The sequence below is a fragment of the Taudactylus pleione genome, unplaced genomic scaffold (assembly GCF_031769625.1).
Source record: "Taudactylus pleione unplaced genomic scaffold, aTauple2 ptg000587l, whole genome shotgun sequence".
Lineage (NCBI taxonomy): Eukaryota > Metazoa > Chordata > Amphibia > Anura > Myobatrachidae > Taudactylus > Taudactylus pleione.
In genome coordinates this window covers 363445-383970 of record NW_028284989.1, presented here as the reverse complement: position 1 = coordinate 383970, position 20526 = coordinate 363445, and the positions used below count along the sequence as shown (strand labels likewise).

Here is a 20526-nt window from a genome sequence, read left to right as displayed (position 1 = left end):
AGGGTATGACTTGTTTAAGTTTCGGTCTCCATGGCAAATGAAAACTGCAGGGCAGGTGAAGCGGAGGCAAAACATTTAGGCAGAATCTCTCCCCTTTCACGTGTTGGTTACCTGTCCGTGTTTGCCTTGTCAATTGTTCATTACAAAATTGGTGGCCCTGGCTCCTAACTTTTTGGATAAATGTGTCCCGGCACGCTGTGGGGAAAAAAGCAAGCATGGTAGGTTGCCATATGTAGTTTCTGTTTTCCAGATGGACTTCAGTTTCCCTCTGGCCCAGCATCACCCACAAGCTCCGTGGCTGGATCCAACCAGGCCGGCACAGCCAATGACATGAACAAAGATGGTGACCTCGTTGTGGGCATGCGTATCCTGGGGAAGAAGAGAACCAAGACGTGGCACAAAGGGGCTCTGATCGCCATCCAGCTGGTTGGTAAGTTCTGGAGAGAGGAAGGTGTGTGTTACTGGCGTAGATCTCCAAGAACTGGTAGAGGGGTGGTATGCTAGAGCGGAATCGGCATGAAATACCCGGTATGATTCCCGGCAGCGCCTGGCCGACAAAGCAGAGTTCCCGGCAGCGGAAGCCCGACAGAGCTGGAAATCCCGATCGTCGCTAAGGTAAGTATAAACTAACCTAATCCCCTAACCCTCCTTAGTGGTGCCTAACCCTAACCTCCCCCCTAAGTGCCTAACCCTAACCCCCCCTTCCTCGCTGCCTAAATCTAAGTCCCCCGAGGGGGTGCCTAACCCTAAATCCCCCCCCGGGGGTGCCTAACCCTAACCCTCCCTCCCCCTAACCTAACCCTCCCGGGGGGGTGCCTAATCCTAAATCCCCCCCCCGGGTGCCCTAAACCTAACTCCCACCCACGCGGCTGTCCGCTCCCAGCGCCCAGCATCCCTTCGATCGCCGGGATATGACAGTTGGGAAACCGGCTGTGGGTATTAAGGCAGCTGGTTTCACGATTGTATACCGCTAGAGCTTACCTTCTGAAGGCATCAGTGTTCTGTCCTAAGAGATATTTAGGAATGGTGTTCTTTCCTCTCCTGTCCCTTCATGTACTTGTTATGTGCACAGTCAGATTAGTTACATAAATTGAAGTAGTATTTTAAAATCTCCGACTGATTGTGTGATGGTGCTGCTATAACCACCTACATGTATGGCTATTTCAGTGCACCACCATACACACCTCACATTGAGTCTAAAGGCAGCCTGGTGTCAGCAATTAACGTTGCTACTTCTGCTTTAATGCAGTCTAACTCTTAATGTTAAATATACTTCCTAGCTAATTTGCTACCTACCACTGCCGTTATTTATTTATTACCTGGTCTGTTCTTCCTCTAGGGACAGGTAAAAAGTACAAAGTGAGGTTTGACAACAAAGGGAAGAGTCTACTGTCTGGGAACCACATTGCCTACGACCACCAACCGACACCTGAAAAGCTGTTTGTAGGGAGCAGGGTGGTGGCCAAGTACAAGGATGGGAACCAAGTGTGGCTGTATGCCGGGATTGTAGCCGAACCTCCCAGCAACAAGAATAAAATGAGGTAATGTCTCATTAAATGCTTAGCTCATTTCCACATGTGTAACTAACCTGCATTCTCTCTTCAGGAATTAAAATGTAGAACAATCTCCGTAGAAGGCATTGAAATAATGGTGCGTTTGTGACTTCTACTTTAACAAAGAAGAATTTTTAAATTGAACCATTATTTGGATTTACCGCCACAGCTGGTAATGTGGATGTTTGGGAGGGAGAGGAGATGGGGAGATTTGAGAAGTATATGTAATGATCTTGGTATAAGTATAGTACAGTGTATAAACTTGTCCTTTGTGTTCTGTATGGGTAGTTTACCCTCATTTAAAGAACTGAGTCTTTTCATTACTGGACAAATGTATTTTTTAGTTCTGGCTTAAGTTACTTGACCGACCTGGAATTTGCCAGAACAATATGCATTTAAATTCACATAGGGAATTTGTGATTGAAGCTGATGACTGAATAGTGGGATCATGTTCTACTATGATTATTCAAATCATCTACAAATCTCAATCAGCCAAACATAAGAATTGTTGAACAGTACTGGCCAGCCCTCCTGCTCCTCTATTCGTTATGCCCTGGGTGTATGTTGGGATCTGCGCGTAGTTAATATGTCGCCTACTGTTTCTTAGATTTCTGATATTCTTTGATGACGGCTACGCTTCATATGTCACACAATCGGAGCTGTACCCTGTCTGCAGACCACGTGAGTGAAGTGCGTTTATGTATAAAAAGGTAGACCGAGCTGTAAGTTTTAGACCCAGTCCTCTCGTCCTGTGTTATACTGGCACACCTTACAGAAGTAGCCTCCTACTTTGTGTGTGATGTCGGGACGATGGGACATTTTGCTGTGCCACATTTATATTTTAATTGAAGAAAAATTAAGCTGTGCTATTTTTCTATTGATTTATTGTTGTATTCTCCACCTTAAAGTTGAGCGCTATGCTCCGTACAAAAGAGAGCAAGCTTGATGACTTTTTTAATGTTTTATATTTTTAGCGTCATTTAATGTTATAACTTATTTGACCTTCCAAATTACAGCATCGTTTCTTTACGTACATCGCCCTGACGTTTTGTTATCAATCCTAGCAGTCTTGTAGTTGATCAGTGAGTGTTGTTGCCAAGCTTGGGTGGTCTTCCATAGTGACTGGCAACCTAGCTGCCCGAGGGCAAAGCAAGTTTTATAGTAAGGTGCTGGTACAGCAGGGTCAGGATCACTGCAAGTCGTCAGTACTTCTGTAAAATATTTAAACATTTTATATTGTATTGTTACAAAATACAGTTATGAGTTTTTTCATGATTGAAGTCCGACAATGTGCATGAAGATGTTGCAGTAATGTTTATATTTAAATGACCATGATGATTTAAACTGATTATAAAGTGTTCATGATGGGTGACTTAATTATATGCAATGATAACCAGTGTTTCCTTCCACCCCCTCGCAGTCAGCAAATCCTGGGAGGATATTGAAGATGTTCCATGTCGAGACTTCGTTGAGGAATATGTCACGGCCTACCCCAACCGGCCAATGGTTCTGCTCAAAGCTGGTCAGCTGATCAAGACCGAGTGGGAGGGCACCTGGTGGAAATCCAAGGTGGAAGAAGTAGATGGGAGCCTGGTGAAGATTTTATTCTTGGTAAGAGCATGTGTTTGTTGGCTTCTCACGGAGAGGTCTCATCATGATCTGGGTGTTTTGTATCTACATGTGTCTCATGATCTTATTTCGTGTTTGTTTTTACCATGGACTGTGACCGTAGCTAGATTGGCTTGGTGGCCCCCGGCAATTTAATTGGTAATGCTGCTGCTCCTCGGACCTTCTTCGGCAAGAGGCTTCTGGATCTAATTCTTTTTTCCAGAGTTTGGTTGGTCCTATAGCCTTCGGGTTCTGTGTCAACCATTAAGACTGAGCTTGCTTGGGTTAGAGTGTTTCCTTGTCTTTTGGACCCTGTTGTCCAGCGATTACGTACCTAGTTGTTCGCTGTTGCTGGGTTTTCACTCTCCTCCTGGCTCTCTCTCCTGCCTTCCCCACTCTTCTGTTCCGGGGGGAATTTCTATTGCGGGTAAACCCAGAAGGGCGGAACAAGAGTGTGTGGGGCCCGTGTGCACTGTCTTTTTTTCCAAGTAGACACTACCACTTGCTAGAGTCTACTACGCCTGCCGCTGATCTCCGGAGCGCACCGTATTCCCAGTGATAGTTGCGGCGCCTTTTGAGAAGTAAGTATTTCAAATAGGTGCCGGCTGCGCACCCATTATAGATGTGCCCATGCTACTGCGGTGCCGTACATCAACTATTAGGGAGGTACAAAGAGTTCCCTTGCAGTAGACCAAACCAGTTGGATCATGCTGTGGGCAGGACAGATGGTGCTGCCGTTATCAGTCGTATTCATTACAGGGGTGGAAAACTGGAAGGCCAATGGTCTTTTTTCTTACATGTTAAAATGATCTTCATAGACTTCTGATGGTAACATTTTGTATGTAATACAGAATTTGAGTAACGATAATCTTCTAAGACTGGTCCTCAAACTTGGTCCTCAAGACCCCACACAGGCCACGTTTTCCAGATCACCCAGCAGGTGCACAGGTGTATTCATTACTCACTGACACATTTTAAAAGGTCCACAGATGGAGCCAATTATTTCACGTGATTCTGTGAGGAGACCTGGAAAACATGCACTGTTTGGGGTCCTGAGGACCGAGTTTGGGGACCTGTGTTCTAAGACAACCTGTTTCTCTTGTTGGTAGATTTTAATTTCCCTGTAATTATACAAATTCCTTTAGGGCACAGGTTCTCAAACTCAGTCCTCAGGACCCCAAACAGTGCATGTTTTCCAGGTCTCCTCACAGAATCATGTGAAATAATTGGCTCCATCTGTGGACCTTTTAAAATGTGTCAGTGAGTAATGAATACACCTGTGCACCTGCTGGGTGACCTGGAAATCGTGATCTGTGTGGGGTCCTGAGGACCGAGTTTGAGAACCACTGCTTTAGGATATAAACGTCACATGCGGGCTTGTCATAATCCGTTCTCACTGTTAGTATTCTGTTATAGAAATATTAATTTCTAGCGCTAAATGAAAATGTGATACTGTTTGCAAGTCAGATATTAAGTTTAAATGTACACTATAGGTTGTAAGCCTGAGAGCAGGGTGCAAGTAGCTCTCTGATTGGTCATATCCAGTATCACTGTATTGGTGCCTGTTGTAAAGTGCATGGAACATACTGGCGTTCTATAAATAAATGTTACATAATTGCTTTTTAAAAATTATTTTTTTTATTACATATTACAATATAATAACTCTTTATTCAGTTGCTGGTATATTGTCCCAGAGTCCAGTTTTGGAACATAAACAGATGTTATATATTAAGCGTGCGCCGAATTTGTAATAATGGTTTTACTATTATTGATTATTGGTGGTATCCTGGATTCAAGTTCACCATTGTAACAGATTCGCTAAAATTTGTGTCAGCTGTGCAGTGTGGTTGCGGTATGGGGCAATATTCAATTTGAGGCGAAAAGTCCGTTATCGGTGATAAATTATCACCGATGATGTCATTTTCGCCTGTTTCACTTATCCGCATAATCAATTTCAAAGACTTTTCGCCGGTGCAAAAAGTCTTTGTTAAAAAACGGGGATAACTTTTCTCCATGTAATACATGACGAAAAAAAGTGCAGAATTGGGGTTTAGGGGTGCAGGCTTAAAAAAATTAGCCTGCATCCCTGGGAGTGTCCCCTAAAAGTATTCTGTGTCAATTTTTTTAAAACAAAAGTCCTCAGGACACCCCAAAAAAATTTACTTTCATTTTGGGGGCCAAAAAAATATATTGGGGAACAAAGTTTTAAACTAGCGAAATTGATTCAGGCGGGGTTCCCATGTATGCGGCAGGTGTTTTCTAAAATGCGGCTGGTAGCGGCAGGTGCATTTTTGAAGAATTGAAAAAGAAAAATGGCTTTAGGGACTTAAACATAGCTTACACCCATTTTCATGTACCCCAAATTTGATGGGCATAGTTATTTATTTAAAAAAAAAAAAAAATAGATAAGTGCTATTCTTCACCTCTTCTTCACAGGCGCATTTATGCGCCTGCCGCGGCTATTTAGAAAACCCGACTTACCTTCCGCAGGCCAAAGCGGGAGTATCCCTAGTGATCACCCATGTCAGGACATCTTAAGGGGGATGCCAGGATGATTTCCCGAACATTGATAGGACTTTTCCGATACTTACCTTTCCGCCGGATCCCGTTTTCGCCAGATCCAAATTGAATACAGGGATAAGCGGGCACGCGTCCGATACTTTATCCCAGGAAAAACCAGCGATGATGGCGAAAAAGTCCGACCTCGAACTTTTCGCCTCGAATTGAATGCGGGCCTTAGTTTTTAATGCATTGCACGTAGCTTTGTTCCACATATTGGGGTAGATGTATTATGCCGATATGGGGGAGAAGTGGTATCTGCACACGAGATATCAGCACCGATGCTGCTGCTATCACAAGCGTACAAGACCGCAGCGCTGAGCAGTGCTACAAGATAGCAGCGCCGTTAAGCTGGGCAATGTATGAATGGTCAGTGGCAGTGACCGTTCCAACAACTGCAGCTATCGATTTTGACAGCTGCAGCTGTTGTTCCTTTATCACTACAGCAGGGACAGCGCTGGGAGTGAGAGACAGCGCATCAGCACTAGGCACTCAGAATACCGGCGCCGAAATACTGACCGCCGACATCCCGACGGTAAGTATTAGGGTTAGGGGCAAGTTTAGGGTTAGGCTCTAAGGGGAGGGTTAGGGTAAAGCTGCAATGGGAGAGGGTAAGGCTGCGGGGAAGGAGAGTTAGGATACTTAATTAGTTGGGTCAGAAGTCTGACTGTCGTGATGCCGCTGACGGTATTGTGACTGCCGGGATCCCGTACCCACTCCTGTAAAAGGACAGTTAGTAGCTGATTGGTTGGTACATTATCTCTGTCCACTTTATCTGGCAAAGGCTTAGTACATCTATCCTTCACTGATAACCCTTATGTCACAGTTCGATCCTGTGTTTTTTTTTTTTTTTTTGCTACCAGCCGGCATGTAGTATTAAGATGTGACCTACTTCATATGCACTGATGGCACTATCTGATTGACCGGAGCGTGTCTTATGGTACCTAGTAATTTTTCATGACTAGTACTATGCCGTCATTTCAGGAGCGCACCTGTAAAGAGAGAACACCCTGCCTCCACAGAGAAAAACTGTACCGCACTAAGTCTCTCCCCAGTTGCTTTAAGTTTAATAGTGTGCTAATATTACATTATTTCCAGTAAAGGAGTATTCTCTGCACATTTCAGGATGACAAGCGCTGTGAGTGGATCTATCGAGGGTCCACTCGTTTGGAGCCCATGTTCAGCATGAAGACTTCCACAGCTTCCACACAAGAGAAGAAGCAAGCGGGACAACAGCGAACGCGCCCTAATGTGGGTGAGTCTTTGCCCTCTTTACCTCTCTAGTTTCTGTTGAGTACCAGGAGTCCTTAGTTTCCTTCTATTGGGATATAGGAATCATGGACTGCGTCTCTCTCTGATTACAGGTGCAGTGCGGAGTAAAGGGCCAGTAGTACAGTACACACATGACCTCACAGGGAGCGAGTCTCCATTCAAGCCAACAGAGCCAACCTCTCCCGAGTCCATCCCGTCACCGCAACCTAATGACGCAGAGTAAGTATAATTGCTGTCCGTAGATTTCTAAATCTGGAGGAATGCCACCGATGTATGCAAAAGTTATGCCACTCCTGGGCATATTTCATTTACTATCTCATACCATTTTCACACCTCTATCTCGGGTCCTACCCGGGATTTTGTACACTTTTTCATCCTGGGTGAGACCCCTTTCAGACTGGCCACCTGACCCGGCTAATTGCTGGGTTAATGCCGTCACCGCCATCACGTGCCGCGACACTGCACCGAGAGCCGGGTTGAACACGTGTCCAACCCTGCTCGTTACCAGGGTTGAAATGATGGTTCGCTCCACCAGGGTTATTTCAACCTGGCCCTTTCACACTTGTTCTTGTTCATTACCAGCATTTAGCAGACCTAAAAAAATGTGCAATCCTTTTGGTACCCTTCCAATGTATTCATTTATGCTTTTAACGTTTTCTTAAGGCGTCAAAATGTCTTAGTCCACGTGACGATAATGCCAGGATCTAACAAATTGTCTAACCCTTCTAACCTCTCTAGGCTTTGAGCCTACTTACTCTTGGCAACCATGAGCACCTCTTAGCAGCTCATGGAGAGCCTGGAATTTACAGGAGAAATGGTGGCGGTTAAGGAGGAACTATTTAGGTCAATGCAACAGCTCATAAACTGGGTATATTTCCTAACAAAATACACACATTACCACAAAGAACCCGTAGAAAGGTTTAACGGTCTCCAGGTTAGTGGTCCACATGGAGGAGTGGAAAAATGTTCCCAAAGCAAGAGTAGTAAAAGTTCTAGCTGGCTATGGGAAACATTTGGCAGCTATGATTAATGACATAAAGGAGGTGTTTAAAGGGACTGACTGCCAGAGTGCCCAAAGCTTGGCACATGCCGCCAATGGAAATGTTTTATAGCCATACAATACATACTATAGTTCATTACTGGGCAGGAGCTTTCATCAGGGGCGGACACATGTAACTGTTTATGATGTCCCTGATGAAAGTGGCTGTTCAGCACTGAAGTATTGTCTGTATAACATGGACACTTAAATGATGTTTTTATTTAGACTTTTTCCACCTTTGCTGGTCTCCCTTCAGGGTCTTATTAGGAGCTGCAATGATCCACACTGGGTACTGTGGTTTCTCACCAGCCACAGAGGTATGCTCTTTTAAATCAGTATCCAAAATAGACACTTTCATTATCTTAAACTGGCCATACACTGTGCGATATGCACCGTGCAACGCGATGGGGGGTCCGACATGCCGGGCGGTCCCCACACACGGCGCGATTGGGTGGCCGACCGCTCGATATGTTGGCTCCCCCACCCGCATAGCGCTGCATGGGATCGCACATTGCATCTCCAGATCGACTGAACCTGCAGTAAGATCTGGGGGTGCGATGTACAACACCAAGGGCGCGCGCTCTGTCCGATGATATGCCCACACACTGTACGATACAGCAGCCAAATCGTACCAATCCGTCGGATCGGCTGCTTTATCGCGCCAGGTATGGGCAACCTTAACAGTTAAGATGATATAAATTATAATTAGTGGAGTCTTTTATTTTTTTTTTTTTTTGTAACTAGTAATTTTTAGTTCACTATTTGTTTATTTTGTTTTTTATATCAAAGAAGTTGATTATAACCACTGAATATTGGGAGATACAGCTTTCCACCTTTAACTATACTCAAAACCTGACATGGATCCCTCTATTTGGGAGACAGAGACTGCCATGTTCTTGTATTGAGCTGTTTTCTGTGCATAACACACGTCTCCTTGGTGGCCTATGTGTCTGTCTATCCGTATTGCACACCAGACAATAATCTCACTGATCCTCGTGATATCGGAGTTATGTAATGCCGAAAGGACAGCTAGAGGGCACTCTGTATAAACAACATAATGGTACTGAAAAGAGGAAATTAAAAGACGTGTTACATATTGAGAAAAGCATAAATAAAACCTTTTCTCTATCATGTTTTGGGGTCACTAGAACCATGGCATATGGAGTCTCAGTCAGGAGTTTGGGCAATCTGACAGTCTGAATCCTCCCCTTCTTTATCTCATGGGCTTAGTGAGGGTGTCCTTGAACTTGGAGAGGATTTTAGGAATCTACCTTCATGGCTAGGCCCTATGAACGTCTCACCGTTGTTCTAGAGGAAAATCTTTTATTTTCCTTCCTGTCCGCTATGTCTAACAGTGTGAGGCGTGGGCCAAATGGGACAAGGCGTTCTGCAGACACCATTTATATTCTTCGCAGTTGGGATATTGAAAAATGGGGGTCCCCGCCTAACATGAGTTCCCCTGTAGTGCGCTTGAAAAGTCAACAACAATTTTGATTCCCAATGCATCTTCTCTTAGCATGCATAGGAAATGCAAAGCCATTCTAAATTCTCTAGACTAGGGGTGGGCAATAATCGCCCCCCCCCCCCCCACAGCTGTTGTAGAAAAATATAACCCAGCATGCCCTGCCATGGTTTTGCTATTTGACCATGCTTAAACTGTTGCAAGGCATGCTTGGATTTGAAGTTTGGGGGGGAGGGGGTGCTTATTGCCCACCCCTGCTCAAGGTGTTGATGGTGGGGCTTCTCTTAAAAACATCTCTGCAACTTTGGGTTAACAGAGTGGTGGACATGTGGGTGGATCAGTTTTTGGAAAGCCATCGCAGTCCGCTAAACCAAGTTCTGAGTTGTTGACATGCTTGACTACATTCAAGAGGCATCAAAATATCTGGGTGATGCAGGGACTTGTTGAGGCTTGGATTTCAGCCTCTGTGGTCACAGCACAACGTTTGCTTTGGATTAAGACCTGGAAATCGGACTTGGGGCCTGATTCAGAGCCGCTCGCTATTTGCGGTCGTTCGTTTAAAAAAAAAGGGGTGGCTATTCAAATGAACCGTTCGCACTTTGCGGTCTGTTCACGCCTCTAAGTCTGAACGAGCGAGCAAAACTTGCGGTCGAAATTTTGAAAAATACGCCCCCTGGCCGCTCGCATCATACGTCATGTCCGCTATTTATTAGATTAATCGAGTACATCGACCAGCGTATGAACTGCTCGCTATTCTTGTGGTTGGTTTTTTCAACCGCTATTTTGCGAGTAGTTCTGACTAAAAAAAAACCAAGTGACGTGGTCGCTGACGCTGCTGTATTAATTATGCACACCCATAAAACGCCCGTTTTGACCTTTAAGCACACCTGCGTTCTGAATTCCACTCTCCGTTTTCAAGCACCCTCCCCTGTTACCACCCACATACGCCTCATTCTGTCACTCAAAATAGCAGACATTCGCTATTTTGCGAACAAACGAGTTTCGGCCGCACTGACTGGTTCGCGCATGCGTAATACAATCCGTACGCATGCGCAGTTGTGCGAATATCGCTCAGTGCGAACGAGCGGCCGCTTACGAGCGGCTCTGAATCAGGCCCTTGGTGTCTAAGTGGACTCTAGAATACTCATCTTTTTATCTTGCTTGTTTATAGTGTACTTTTACTCACAGGGTGAACTGCCACCAGATTTATGTTTTATCATTGCAACTTCATGAGAGCAATATGTTACTGTAAGGTGGTTCTAACTGTTAACGCAAAAAGGGTCCTGTGCAGAAATAATTGCTCCTTTGCTGTCTCGACTTTTACTGGAAGCAAGGACTTTTTGCTGGGCAGGCTCCACGTACAGCCTCCATACATTCCGCCCATAGCTCCTTGTGACCTGAACTTAAGCTAGGTACACACCGGACAGATTAGGGAAACTATTAATTTTTATTTTTTGGGGGGGGGTGGGGGAGAGCTGAAACTATTCTATCATCATCTGATTTCCAGCGTACACACTACTCAATTTTCATTCCTATCTGAACAATAAATGTCCCTTTTGAGGTAACATTTTTCAATGCACTACGTTGGACGATATGGGCTCATCAGGATCGACGAACGTTTGTGCAGTAGTCCAGATGTCGGGGGGCTGATCCGACTAGTTTTCCAGTGACCCCCTCGGTACTGGGTGCTGAGTACACATTGTGTAGTAATTGTACCGACCAGTCCGAGAATTGGCTGTTTGGGAAGATTATTGCACAGTGTGAACTCCACTTTCGTCTTAACCACTTAACTGGCTATTATTATTTTTTTCTAAATTGTTGATATTTTTTTACTATCAAATTATGTAAATAAGAGCGATTTAAAGCTGATTCAATAGAATTTTTTTTTTTTTTTCTGACAAAATGTAAAATAAAGTTTGAATAGTTATAATTTGCATAAATTTATATATATATATATATATATATATATATATACACATTTTTTTTTTAGTGTCTAATTAAAAAAATTAAAATCATAGTTTAAAAAACCAAGAGACTTACTGCGTTAGCAGGAGGCATGGGTGTGACGGATTGGTTTACCACACCATAGCTACAGCGCAACTCTTAAACAGAAACCCACTTTCCCAAACATGACATGATGCTTTCTTCTGTTCTGTCATTAAAATCTTTTCTGCTGTAGCTGGCCAGTTATTTTTTGTGAGCATTATTTTACTTTGTTACTATGCATGTTTAGTGTCACAAACATGAAGACTGTGGTATGAAATTAGCTTGACTGTACTTTATGAATCCTATCTTATCTCCACCTTCTTTCTGCTTTGACAGTCCACAGTCACAGTCCAAGAAGCAAGTGGCAAAGAAAAGTACGTCATTCCGCCCTGGTTCAGCTGGTTCTGGCCAGTCGTCGCCAATACCCAGTGAACAGCCACCTGGTTTACGCCCTGTACTGACAAATCAGCCGAACCAGGTGCACCAGCCAAACCAGGTGCACCAACCCAACCAAGTGCACCAGGTGCACCAACCCAACCAAGTGCACCAGGTGCACCAACCCAACCAAGTGCACCAGCCGAACCAGGTGCACCAACCCAACCAGGTGCACCAGCCGAACCAGGTGCACCAACCCAACCAAGTGCACCAGGTGCACCAACCCAACCAGGTGCACCAGCCGAACCAAGTGCACCAGGTGCACCAGCCCAACCAAGTGCACCAGGTGCACCAGCCCAACCAAGTGCACCAGGTGCACCAGCCCAACCAAGTGCACCAGGTGCACCAGCCCAACCAAGTGCACCAGGTGCACCAGCCCAACCAGGCTTTCCAGACGATCCAAACTGTCCAAGGAATCCAGACCATACAGACTCTACAAACAATACACAACATTCAACCCAATCATACCATCCAAACTATACAAGTAGCACAAGCTAACAGGTTAGTCACTGCTATCCATAACGGTTAGTATGGACATTTACCTAGAACCAAAACATTGATTAGGGAAATACTTCCTACTGGCAATATATCCAGGAAAGGGAGCTAAATATAAAGTTGATAATCCTGTCTCAATGCACTGATAGATTTACTCTATGTGGGGTGGGGTGTTTGCATGACAATATTAGTAATCTGTCACGTGTCTGCTTCTTTGTCCTTTCTGTACAGGTTTGTGACCACTACTCCACAGTTCAATTTCGTTCAATCAAACCAGGTACCGACAGAGAATACATACAAGGCCCCTATGGAGAAGCCTTTCTACCTACCTCACATCTGCAGCCACACCTGTCTGTCCCGTCTCCGCCCTGTCTCTCACCGCGGAAAAAACCCTCTGCTTGTCCCACTGCTTTACGACTTCCGGCGTATGACCGCCCGGCGGCGTGTCAACCGCAAGATGGGATTTCATGTCATCTATAAAACGCCGTGCGGCCTCAGCCTGCGCACCATGCCGGAGATAGAGCGCTTCATCTTCGAGACTCACTGTGACATGTTGTTTTTGGAGATGTTTTGCCTCGACCCCTATGTGCTGGTTGACCGAAAATTCCAGCCACACAAACCCTTTTACTACATCCCAGACATCACGTACGGCAAGGAGGATGTGCAGCTCTCCTGCGTGAACGAGATAGACCGGACACCACCTCCACAAGTGGACTACAGCAAGGAGAGGATTCCAGGCAGGGGGGTGTTTATAAACACCGGCTCGGACTTCCTGTTGGGATGTGACTGCACGGATGGATGCCGAGACAGGTAGGAGCCAGTGATTATGCAATGACCCTAAAAGTCTTGGAGAAGCTTCTGCGATGTTGGCCTCTCCAGTTGTTTTCAACTACAACTCGATGTCCCTTCATTTTTCAAGGTCAATGAATAAATGTTAAAGTAATTAAATGTGTCAGTCCAGAGAGTAGCAGACACATGTCTTCAGATCAGTTAATCTGATTTATGTACTGCAAGCCTAGTGACTTATGGGGAGATGGATCAAACTTTGAAGAGCGATAAAGTACCGACCAATCAGCTCCCTAACTGCCAGGGTCGATAGGGCTCCACAGCGAGACAATGGGGTGTAGGTGGTACTTGGAGGACCAGACACCAACAGCAAAGCTTTTTTCTATCCCAGGATGCTCCGGTCCTTTCCCCTATACCCCACCCGCAGCCTGAAGGCAACTTAGTTTCGTTGGTGTCCGGCAGGAGCTGGATCACCGTTAGAACAGTGGGGCTGCTGTTAAGCAGCCCAACCTTTATTTTTATGATCTATTTTAATTTTTCATACAGAACAAGCAGCGCTAGACAGTCCACTGGACCCCTCCGCGGCGCCGCAACTCCAGCCCTTGGCTAGGTACTCTCTGGGGGGACCTAGCTAGCAGGGCTCCTCGGACCCCAGACTGTAGCCAGGACTCAAGGGGACAGGTAAGGAGGACCCCCGCTTGCAGGGAACCGTGTCTATGCGCAGTCTTACCTCCGGTCTCAGGAGACAGACCGGAGGTGCTGATGTGGACACCGGTTCCTCCGGGACTCCACTAGACCACCAGGGTATAACCTATACTGGTGCAGGGGACAGCTAAGGCCAGGGATCCGGTGGTTAATGTCCGTATAGAGGAGAAGGCCCTCTCCCTGCGGCCCCTCCCCCAGGTCAGGGCGCCATTCCACTGCGGTCTTGCCGTCCCTGAGCTGCTCCTCCCTCACCCTCCGCCCCCTCAGAGACTCACGGCAGCCATTTTCTGCAACAGCCTCAGGTCTCCGGGAACGCTGGTCCGGTCTCCCTGTATACCTCTCCCAGGAGCCAGGTTATACAGCGCTATTTCCTACCAGCCACAGCGGTATTTGAATTTAGTGCCCACTTCAGTTATATTGTATGCTCTGCATTGTATGCGACTTGTGCTAGCGCTGCTGTCTTATTTTTCTCAACTGTCAGCTTATACCTTTCCCTTTCTTTCATTATAATCCTGAAATACTGAGGTATAAGGGGGTTCATTGTACCTCACATCTACCTATATTTGTGAGGGCTATCATATACTGTATATCTGTGTTGCGCACTACACAGTGCCATATTTTACATATATCTGGGTTGCTCACTGCACTGTGCCAGTTTGTGTGCTATATCATCCTTGCAGCTATGTCTAGCAAAGGCAAGAATACACAGCAGACTGCTGCTCCCACTCTGGTGTCTTGCATGTCCTATTTAGCAGGCTTCACTTCAGAGGATCTCATTCAAGATGGTCTATGTGCATCTTGCATCCTCTCCTCAGGACCCCCCATGGCTTCTTTTTCACAGGTGTTGGCAAAAATTGTGGACCACCTAGCGGTCCCTGTGGTAGCTCCCCCTATGGGATGGCCACAGCAGGTATTCCCTGCAAATCCTTTGCCTCCCCCATGGGTAGACGTATTTTCTACCTCAGTGCAGAGTTTGGCGGCGACCTCTACAGCCTTTCAGCAAATGCTGCACAAAGAGAAACCCTCACCTAGTAAACCTACTAAGCGTGCTGTGTTATCTTCCCAGTCCACCCAGCCATCAGATTCTGAGTTGTCATCTGGGGAGGCAGAAGACGCTGACCTCTCTCACTCTGACTCCCTCTCGGGAGAGGAGGAGCCCCCCTCTAAATTGAATATACCTGCACTTTATGAGAGCTGTAAAATCTATTCTTCAAATAGAAGAGGCAGAACCCACTCCTAAGACACAAGAGCCACTATTTAAGCGACAGAAGGTAGTTTTGCCAGAGTTTCCTCACTCTGATCAGCTATCTGATATGGAATATACCAAGTGAAAGGTTTCCGCTGCCTTAACGCTTGATATCCTTTTACCCTCTTCCAGCTACTGATTGCACTAAATGGGAAGTTCCCCCTTCAGTGGATTTCCACGTGACACGCCTAGTTAAGAACGCTACTTTACCTATACATACTGCAACCTCCTTAAAGGAGACTACGGATAGAAGGATTGAATCTTGCCTGAAGTCTATATACTCTATTACAGACGCTATTACTCATCCTGCCATGGCTAAGGCCTGGGTGGCAAAAGCCATTGAGAGTTGGGCAGAGGCCCTAGCAGATACTTTTCCCTTTGATGCTTCGAGGGAACAGCTGTCCTACATATCTCACATTAGAAATGCAGCCTCCAATTTAGGAGAGGCAGCTTTGGACACTGGTCTCCTAGCTTCCAAGGAAACTGCTACTTCCGTGGTAGCCCGTCGTATTGTTTGGCTTCGCTCATGGAAGGCAGATTCGGACTCTAAATGGCTTTGGAGTCTCTGCCTTATTCTGGTTAGATCCTGTTTGACCCAGAATTGGACAAGATTGTGACTACCTGGTAGTTCTGGCCTTTCAACCATCAGACCTCTCGGCAGGTGAGACCTCTTTGGATGTGGTCGGTGCTCTGAAGATCTTCGTGGACCGTACTAGTTCTATCAAGAAATTGGTTTCCATCTTTGTCCTATATGGATTCCACAAGAAGGGATGGCCAGCTAACAAACGGACTCTGGCCAGATGGCTTCGCATGACTATCTCACATGCTTACACGCAGACTGGCCTTCCTGTGTCTCGCTTTGTGGGTCCCTTGTGGGCAGTCCGCTGTGGCACGTCTGCCAAACTACTATACAAGGCGGCCACGTGGCCTTCTGTCCACACCTTTCTTAGGTTCTATGCCTTTGATAAATTTGCCTCTCGGGATGCTACCTTCTGGTGCCGGGTTCTCCTCTCCGCTCAGTAGCGTCCCCGCCCTTGCACATCTGCTTTGGGACATCCCCATTGTCTCCTTGTGGAGCCCTATGGAGCCCGAAGAAGAAAAGTAGAGTTATGGTAAACTTACCCTTGTTAACTCTTTCTTCGAAGTCCATAGGGTCTACAGGGCACCCGCCCTGACGCACCTGGCTTCTTAACAAAACTGAGTTGCCTTTATAGGCTGTGGGTGGGGTATAGGAGGAAGGACCCGGAGCATCCTGGGATAGAAAACAGCTTTGCTGTTGGTGTCAGGTCCTCCAAGTACCACCTACACCTCATTGTCTCCCTGTGGTCCCTATGGTTAACAAGGGTAAGTTTTATCATAACACTCCTTTTTTCAAACAGCCTGTAAAATAACAGGAGCTAATTGGTTGGTACTTTATCTCTCTCCAAGCTTTGATAAATCTCCCCCCTGAGTGCATTATAAATACTGTGCCAACTTTCATAAGGTTACAATGTGTCCAATTTGCAGTCGGACAAACAATCTCCTAAGAAGACTGTGAGAGCCAATAGTATCGGCCATACTGTAGTAGAATCCCCGCAGCCAAAAACAGTTTCAGTAACATTAGAAGTAAATGGGTTAGCACCCAATCCTGTAATCTGCTTGTAAATGAAAATGCAATCAGTCTGTATGTACTGTGCAGAAGATTTATATAGGAACATAGAATCGTATGCAAACTATTACAAAAAGTGGTATAATCGTATTAATATAGACGATTGCTTGGAGTATAATACTATATAACATGAGTAGTAGGTACGACTATGAACAGTTGTAACAATAACCGTGTCAGAAACTTCAGTATATACACTAGGAACAAGATTGTCTATCTGGCAGCATACACTTTAACATAACAATGTAGAGCTGCCCTTTATCTATGTGATTAGCAGAATCCAATAGGTGGTCAGTTGCAGAATTATATACCCCTTTCACACCTAAAACCTGGGTTCAACCCAGGTTATTGAACACTATTTCAAGCTGCTTGAAACCTTGTTCACATCGCAGGCTTGGCGCAGGTTATTACTGGGTCGTCCCTTAGCTGGCGCTTGGAGATTACATCTCCCAAGTGCCGGTGATCTGACTCTCCACTACTTTTAGCGTGACCTGTGTCACGCTTTCACACTGCTGCCTCACGACCCAGGTAGCGGACCCGATATGCACGACCCGGTTAGACCCCTTTCACACTGAGTCAGGACCCAGGTCGCGCCGGCTTGCCCCGGCAATAGCCCGTGTTAACTGTTTGGTGTAAAAGGGTTTCATAGTAAATTGTTGGCTTATTGCAGAAGTCCTAAATTAAGATGATAAACACAGTCTGTCTGATGCACCAAAAGAGGATGAGTATACATCATTATATACATGGTAGTTCAATATTTCAGTAACTGTAAATCAATCTTCAAACAGAGAGCAGCGTCCCACGTTTCCTGTATGAATTAGGTCTTAGCCCATTCCTAAGTAGCGGCTTCCTCGGTCAGCGCGATGATGATAGGAGGTACTTTTCCATTGGCTGCAGCAGGTGGCCAATAAGGCTCATTTTACAAGCTTCTGCGGCAACAGGTTACTTCTTGCGGTGGTAGGAGTCATTCTGGGTTACAGAAACCTGGCGATATTGCTGCAGGTATGATGCAGGAATTTTAAGAAGGTCCGATGTGCAGGATAACCATGTGTACTTTAGAATGAGATTCACGTTGCCAGGTATCTTTGCTCTATGTTAAGACTATTCAACGTTGTTTTTGAATTGAACCTTACTTTACACAAATCCGTAATGTTTAGCAAGACGGCAAAACCATCGGTAACATAGAGTACCATCGCAGCCTCACGCACACTTGCACAAGGTCTGACCTTACTCAGGAATTGCTAACTTCCATGCACACAGTGAGCACTTGAGCTGCATATGGATTCGCAGTGAATAATTTATGCACTCCTCTGCAATGGCGCTCAAATGCACTGGCACGCCTGCGATATGCCAACCAAACACCCCCCCCCCCCAACCCCAAACGGCACTTCCTGTCAATCACTCTGCGATGGGTCTGCGCAGTCTCTGCATTTGCAGTCCCGATTGCAGTGGCTAGTTCGCGCATGCGCAGAATGCAACAATCAGCCGATTGCACAATGTGACTATCCTTGGTTGCAGAAGGCCATCTGTTGAGTCTATGCAATGGCTGGCAGGTCCACTGTGTCCTTTTTGGGCTGTCATGGAATCCGTGCTGTCAAATCTTCCTAGGCCAGATTGAATTAATGAAAAAGTGTGAGCGTGTAGAGGCTCATGCACACTAGACGATGTGCTGTATGAGCGATATTGGTGAAAGATATTGGGTATACACACTGAACGATACTGTTCAGTGATGTCATCCTTCAACATTCCTGAACAGGCACTTTCTGACGATATCTTCAGATTGGCATGCATGATGGCAAACATCGTTAACGACCCGCGAGAGCACGAATCATTGGTCATTCGGTGGATACACACTGGACGATATGAACGCTATATCGTTGAATGTTATTGTTCATAGAGTTCACTTTTATTGTCTAGTGTGTATGCCTCATAATAGTATGCTGTATATAAACGGCTTACAAGAATTGAAGATGGCTGCGTACCAAAAAAAATGTTTTGAAGGATTATCGGTTTAATGGGTATCTTTTTCTGATTTATGTATAACAATTGAAGCTTCTCCAATTATTCCATGGTGGATATTCTCCCAGTTGATTTGCACCCAATTGAATATGGTCCCATAAACAAAGGGAAATCACAAATTGCGTGTTTTTGGATAGGGAGTGAAGTGATAAAGTGCTTGTGCTTAATAACAATAATTACTGCGTACCAGAGTAAATCTTCATACGTCTGAGATGTGTCTTTAAGCAAAACATTGCACACACTCAAACATACAAGCGTTTAGAAGGCTTATCTGGAGTAAAATGGTTGGTGCATGTCCTGCACACGGCGTCTCTCATATGAAAAGTCCCTATTAAATGGAAGTGTATCAGTAGCAATAAGGAATAGCTAAATCGGAGGGAGAGGGGCATCCAATCCCAATGCGTTGCATTATAAAAAAAAAGAGTACTTCTGTTCTATGATAACACGCTTTAATTGAGATATAATGGTGATCATTGTGGAGGATATTTTCCTGTGCACAACAGACTTCCAAAAGTCTTTATAAAGGAACAGTAGGCAGCCTCGCTCTCTGAAAAAGCTACTTACAGAATCAAGGTATGGGAACTTTGTGTATTCATTATTGTTATAAAATGTTTTATCCTGTTATTTACACACATTGCTCTCTAATCTCTACGTGCAAATGTTTTTTTGTTTTTTCAGGTCCAAATGTTCTTGTCACCAATTGACAATCGATGCCACTCGCTGCACGCCTGGGGCACAAGCTAACCCAGCAGCGGGTTACACACACAAGAGACTGGAAGAATGTCTTCCCACTGGGTAAGGATCGACTATGGTACTGCCAGTCCTTGTGACTACTCATTCTGTGACTCTCAGCATGCAGCAGTTATCAGTAAAACTACAAGTGCAGGCTGAAATGTATTTGGATGGGAACAATCTCTTATCTTCAATAATGGTGATAAATGCAGCTGAGTTTGCGGAAGTACTGAAATGCGTTGGAGAAGTGCTTAATTAATTGATGAGATCTCTGTCAAGCTACATGAGAAGAAAGTAAGGGGTCTATTTACTAAGCAGTGTTAGGAGACAAGAGTGAAAAGTGATAAGAAAGTGATAAGGTGCCAGCCAATCAGCTCCCAACTGTCATTTTTCAAACACAGCCTGTGAGATGACAGTTGGGAGCTGATTGGCTGGCACCTTATCACTTTCTTATCACTTTTCACTCTTGTCTCCTAACACTGCTTAGTAAATAGACCCCTAAAACGCTAATAATGTTGCAGATGGAGCTTCCAAAACCGGCATTTCACTCTTCAGGGAAGGCCTTCCCAGCAGTCCCCCTTTTAGTACCACTGTGAAGTGCTACAGGTTCTGCTGCTTTTGGTGCAGTAGCCAAAGGGACAAATTTCCTGATATGTTTCCCGTTAGAATAAACTTAGGGGCATATCCACTTAAACCCCGTGGCTAATTTTTGCCGCTGACCAATCAAAGGCCCAGGACCCTGCATGTTACTTACCAGAGGGTGCACTTTTCCTCACAGCTTAAGGTGCTGCGAGGAAAAGTCTGCGTAAAAATGCATCTCTGGTAACTAACGTGCGGAGAAACCCATTAGGTTCGGCATTTTACGCAGAATCAGTGTGTTGTCGTGCGTTGCCAAAGGTTTTACCGCATGGAGAAAAGGCTTAATAATTGAATAGCTCATTAAACCCGGAGCTTTCCATGTGCGGTAAAACTTGCGTCTAATTG

At 45.4% G+C, this 20526-nt stretch overlaps 1 protein-coding gene across 2 annotated transcripts in view; it reads left to right on the top strand.

Moving 5' to 3' along the window:
- LOC148481232 (histone-lysine N-methyltransferase SETDB1-like) overlaps positions 1–20526 on the top strand; it is a 45124-nt gene that overhangs the window by 11128 nt on the left and 13470 nt on the right. For both annotated transcript variants that reach the window (XM_088453770.1, XM_088453771.1), the window contains exons 6-14: positions 251–430; positions 1340–1541; positions 2161–2234; positions 2974–3164; positions 6846–6975; positions 7085–7211; positions 11816–12415; positions 12641–13219; positions 19489–19605. In XM_088453770.1, the coding sequence (XP_088309896.1) occupies positions 251–430; positions 1340–1541; positions 2161–2234; positions 2974–3164; positions 6846–6975; positions 7085–7211; positions 11816–12415; positions 12641–13219; positions 19489–19605 (2200 nt within the window). The remainder of the gene's footprint in view (positions 1–250; positions 431–1339; positions 1542–2160; positions 2235–2973; positions 3165–6845; positions 6976–7084; positions 7212–11815; positions 12416–12640; positions 13220–19488; positions 19606–20526) is intronic.